This window comes from Triticum aestivum, chromosome 1A (assembly GCF_018294505.1).
Source record: "Triticum aestivum cultivar Chinese Spring chromosome 1A, IWGSC CS RefSeq v2.1, whole genome shotgun sequence".
Lineage (NCBI taxonomy): Eukaryota > Viridiplantae > Streptophyta > Magnoliopsida > Poales > Poaceae > Triticum > Triticum aestivum.
Genome location: NC_057794.1, coordinates 26,135,960 through 26,139,842, shown reverse-complemented (window position 1 = coordinate 26,139,842; position 3,883 = coordinate 26,135,960). Strand labels below are relative to the sequence as shown.

The 3,883-nt window shown below is 50.0% G+C and overlaps 1 protein-coding gene and 1 non-coding gene across 2 annotated transcripts; both read right to left on the bottom strand.

Annotated features, from left to right (window-relative positions):
* Positions 1-342: 342 nt before the first annotated feature.
* TRNAE-UUC (transfer RNA glutamic acid (anticodon UUC)) lies at positions 343-416 on the bottom strand. The gene has a single exon. It is a non-coding gene; the product is annotated as a tRNA-Glu (tRNA).
* A 406-nt stretch (positions 417-822) lies between these two features.
* On the bottom strand, positions 823-2,206 carry LOC123078620 (protein FON2 SPARE1-like). Its single transcript, XM_044501223.1, has one exon. The coding sequence runs from the start codon at positions 1,603-1,605 to the stop codon at positions 1,183-1,185; it is 423 nt and encodes a 140-aa protein (XP_044357158.1). The 5' UTR covers positions 1,606-2,206; the 3' UTR covers positions 823-1,182.
* Positions 2,207-3,883: the final 1,677 nt, after the last annotated feature.

Below are 3,883 nucleotides of genomic sequence, written 5' to 3'. Positions count from 1 at the left end.
AAGCTTACTAGTCAATAAAAATCAGCTAAGTTTTCTCGTACAAATAACAGGTTTAAACCATGTAAGTTTTCTCATACAAATAACAAGTTCAAACCATATTTTTTTTAGCTTAGCAATGGCTAATTTTTGGGTATATATTCAGAATAAAACGCAACACACTGCAGAAGTTTACAAAAAGGAAAAAAATGCTGCACTTTAACCAGTTTAAACCATGTAAGTTTTGTCGTACAAGTAACAAGTTCAAACCATTTTTATTTAGCTTAGCAAGGGCTAATTTTTGGGTATATATTCAGAATAAAACGCAGCACACCGTAGAAGTTTATAAAAAGAAAATAAAAAAGGCTCCATTGCCGGGATTTGAACCCGGGTCGCCTGGGTGAAAGCCAGGTATCCTAACCGGGCTGGACGACAATGGATTCGTGTTTTGTTTTAAGATTCTCTGTATATATACTGATATCCAAACTACATGAGATGTTTTGCTACTCGGTCCGTGGAATCTAGGAGATATATTTGGTCATGGTTACCAATTTTTTTAAAACAGTCATTTTGGGGGTATACAAATACAATGTATTATACCTATTTTTTTTTAACAATATGGCAGATTTTGCTCACTTCTGGCATTGGGCGGAAACGGGGAGCCGGATCCTGGCCTGGATGTTAAGATTTTGGGCCCAGGCCTTTGGGCCAGTCTGTCCATAAACAGGTTCACTCCTTTATGTTCGTGTTTATAAGGCCCAATACATTTCCTAAAAAAAGGTCCAATACATAATTCGAGATTTAATTTTCAATCTATTGCAAGTTCTTGGGAACAATGCAACACACTTGACGACCAGAAGCATACATCGGCTTCCCAATCAGTAAAGCACAGAGTGAAATAATTACAGATCACTGCAAATAATCGATCTTATGCAGTACATGCAAATGTCACCTGCAGTCGTACTCATCTTATTCATGCCAAGATTTTGATCATGCAGCTAGCAGAGAAAATCAAAGAATGGACAAACTACAAATGTGAAAGAGGAAGAGACGCATACTCAACAACAAGACAACATAATAATAATTCATATGTACCACAGCTAGTAAAATTTCGGTTCTTTTTCTCCCTCCCCCTTGCATGCTTTTGCAGCTTCTGATCAGGATAAGTACATGAAGAATCGCCCATGGATGGAAGCCCGGCGGCCCTCAGTGATGCAACGGGTTCGGGCCTGTCGGGACGAGGCGCTTCTCCACGCCGTACCGCGGGTCGACCTCCTCGCCGTCCCCGGGAGCGGCGGACGGCGGGACTCTCTGCCAGTTCCATTTGCTTGGGAGGCGGTGGTGCCGTTGACGATGGTGGTGACCAGCACGATGATGATGGTGGTGCTGGTGGTGGTGGTGGTGTTGATCTTGTGGAGCACCGGCGGCCGACGAGGGGTCGAGGCTCCGGCTCTCCACGGCCAGAAGCATCTTCCTGGGAAGAGAGGCCGGACGACGATCCCGCTCAACCACGGCCACCGAGCTTCCGCAACGGAGGAGGCCGCCGCCGCAGCCGTGGAAGGCGAAGGTGAGCGCGGCGAGCCAGAGGAGGAGGACGACGACGGGGGCGGCGCCGCCGGGTCGTCTCATGGCCTCCGCGCGCAGGCCTGGGGAGTCATGGAGCGCGGCGAGCCACAGGAGGACAAGGTAGGTAGCTAGCTAGCCCAGCCGGGTGGCAGGAGATGGACGTCGCACTGGCTCTGCACGGGCGTACGAAGCCGGCCGGTCGGTCGAGGAAGCTTGCGGGGTTAGCTATGGCGTATGGTGGAGGGGACGGACGGACGGACGGACGCTGGCGTTGATTGGGATTCAATGTGGCGTTAAGAGGGGAGTGGTTGCTTCCATGGGACTCCTGGGCCAGCTGCGAGCTAGCGAGCGTATGGAATGGGCCGGCGCCGGTGATCCCGCCTTCACGGAAGCGTGGCACCAGTTTTACTACTCCTCCTACGCTCTACCTCTAGCTAGCTGGATGCACACTGACTAGTGACTACTAGCTCGAGTAGAAGCCGGGAAATGAGGAGTATTATTCGGTTAAAAACTGGGGCTTGCGTATGTGCTACGTAGATGGCGGGTTATTTTGATTTTCTGGGGGGGCTCTAGCCTCCAGGTTGTTGGAGGCCGGGTCAAATTCTCAGGTTTAGCGGCAGGCACGAGACGCCTGCCTGCCCGCCCGCTCCCAATGCATCCATGCAAGGAAATTCAAGCTAGATCAGCACTCAGCAGTACAAAAAGGTGAGATTCAGAAAACGCTGGCTCACTCTTGAAGGAACGTGCTGTGCTGTTGGCTTCACGCAACGTACGCCCCGGCTTTGACTTCCAGGGGTCGCCACTTGTTGCGGAATTTGGGATAGATTTGGGAGGTGCCATGTTCAAGCCCGCCAGCTATTGCGATTCATTCACACGCACTGACCGAACGGACCAATTTTCGCGGCTTTCGTTCTTAATTAATCCGCGGTTTCTTTTGCGGGACGACATCGAAAATGGAAAGGTCAGAGCGGGGGTGATGACAAGTCAGAACTTGTGTGGATTGTTGCTTCGCGCTTTGTGATTGATCTTTGGTTTGATTTGATTAGTGGAGGTCAATGAGTTCAGGCTGGCAACATGTGGTGTACGCTACATGTACATGTTACATGGGTCGATGCGGTGGCACCGCTGGCACACGGTGTTGCCGTCGCCATCGGTTCTTATATATGTAGAGACTTGTCATGTTTTTTGCTTTAAAATTTCTTTCTCTTGAGGAAATACTCCTGCTTGTCAAGATTAAGTTTCAGCTCAGGGTGGACTGCAATGCGGCAACAGGCAGGCTGGACAAGATTCCTGCCTGATTGCACAAGCACAGCTCAGGACCGGCTACCTCCGCCTTCCCGTGATCGGCACAGCGATCCTCGCGCTTTCAGAACCCGCGCGCGCTCTGCCGCGGCCACGGCGAAGGCTTCAGCCTCACCCTGCCCGCCATCTGCACGGACGCTGCACTAGCTTTTATATTCCGCATCTTCATCACAAGGTACAGTAGTACTCCCTCCGTTTCTAAATATAAGTCTTTGTACTATGGACTACATACGGAGCAAAATGAGTTAATCTACGCTCTAAAATGCATCTACATACATCCGTATGTGGTTCATAGTGAAATCTCTACAAAGACTTATATTTAGGAACGGAGGGAGTATATGTTAAGGGCCCAGATATCACACACGAGCCACTCCTAATCCCAACAAGTTATTGAGGGAGATCTTACAAGTAGAGAACCGAGTCCGGTCTGGGGAATTCAGTCTGGTTACACAAGGGGAAAAGTGATGAGCAGAGCATAGAGCAGAGTGGGTGAGATTCAGAAATACAGGGAGATGAGAGAGTTCCTTCTTCAGGTTCTGGTCCAACCACGCGACTTGGCGAGCGCCCTCTCCCTGTCGGTATTCTGAGCGCCTCCAGGTTGGATTGCACGAGTGGTACGCCTGGGTCGCACCGGCCGGAGCCATGGCCGGCCCCCTCCTTGTCTTCAGTTAACCGATCACCATCAGTTAACTGAACTCCTGCTTCAGCTTCAGCTTCAGAAGCAACAGCAGTAATTAGGGGTCGTAACGTTGCATTTTCAAGCTGAGCTTGGTGATGACACCGGGAGGATGGAGGAAGCCTTGAGTTCTGCTCTTCTCAGAATTTGAGGCGAACTTCACTCACATGAGCCGCCGCGCGCGGCAGCATCCTCTGCGCAGCATAGAAAAGGAATAAATCTGTATAGGTGTCTGGACCTTCATCCGCGAGAAGCAGGGGCGTCTCTGCATCTTCGGTGTCAAACAAAATCTTCAGTCTTCCGCTGAGCTACACTGATTGTAACACATATTCAGTGTTCTTTGGTTCCATATGTATGTTTGAC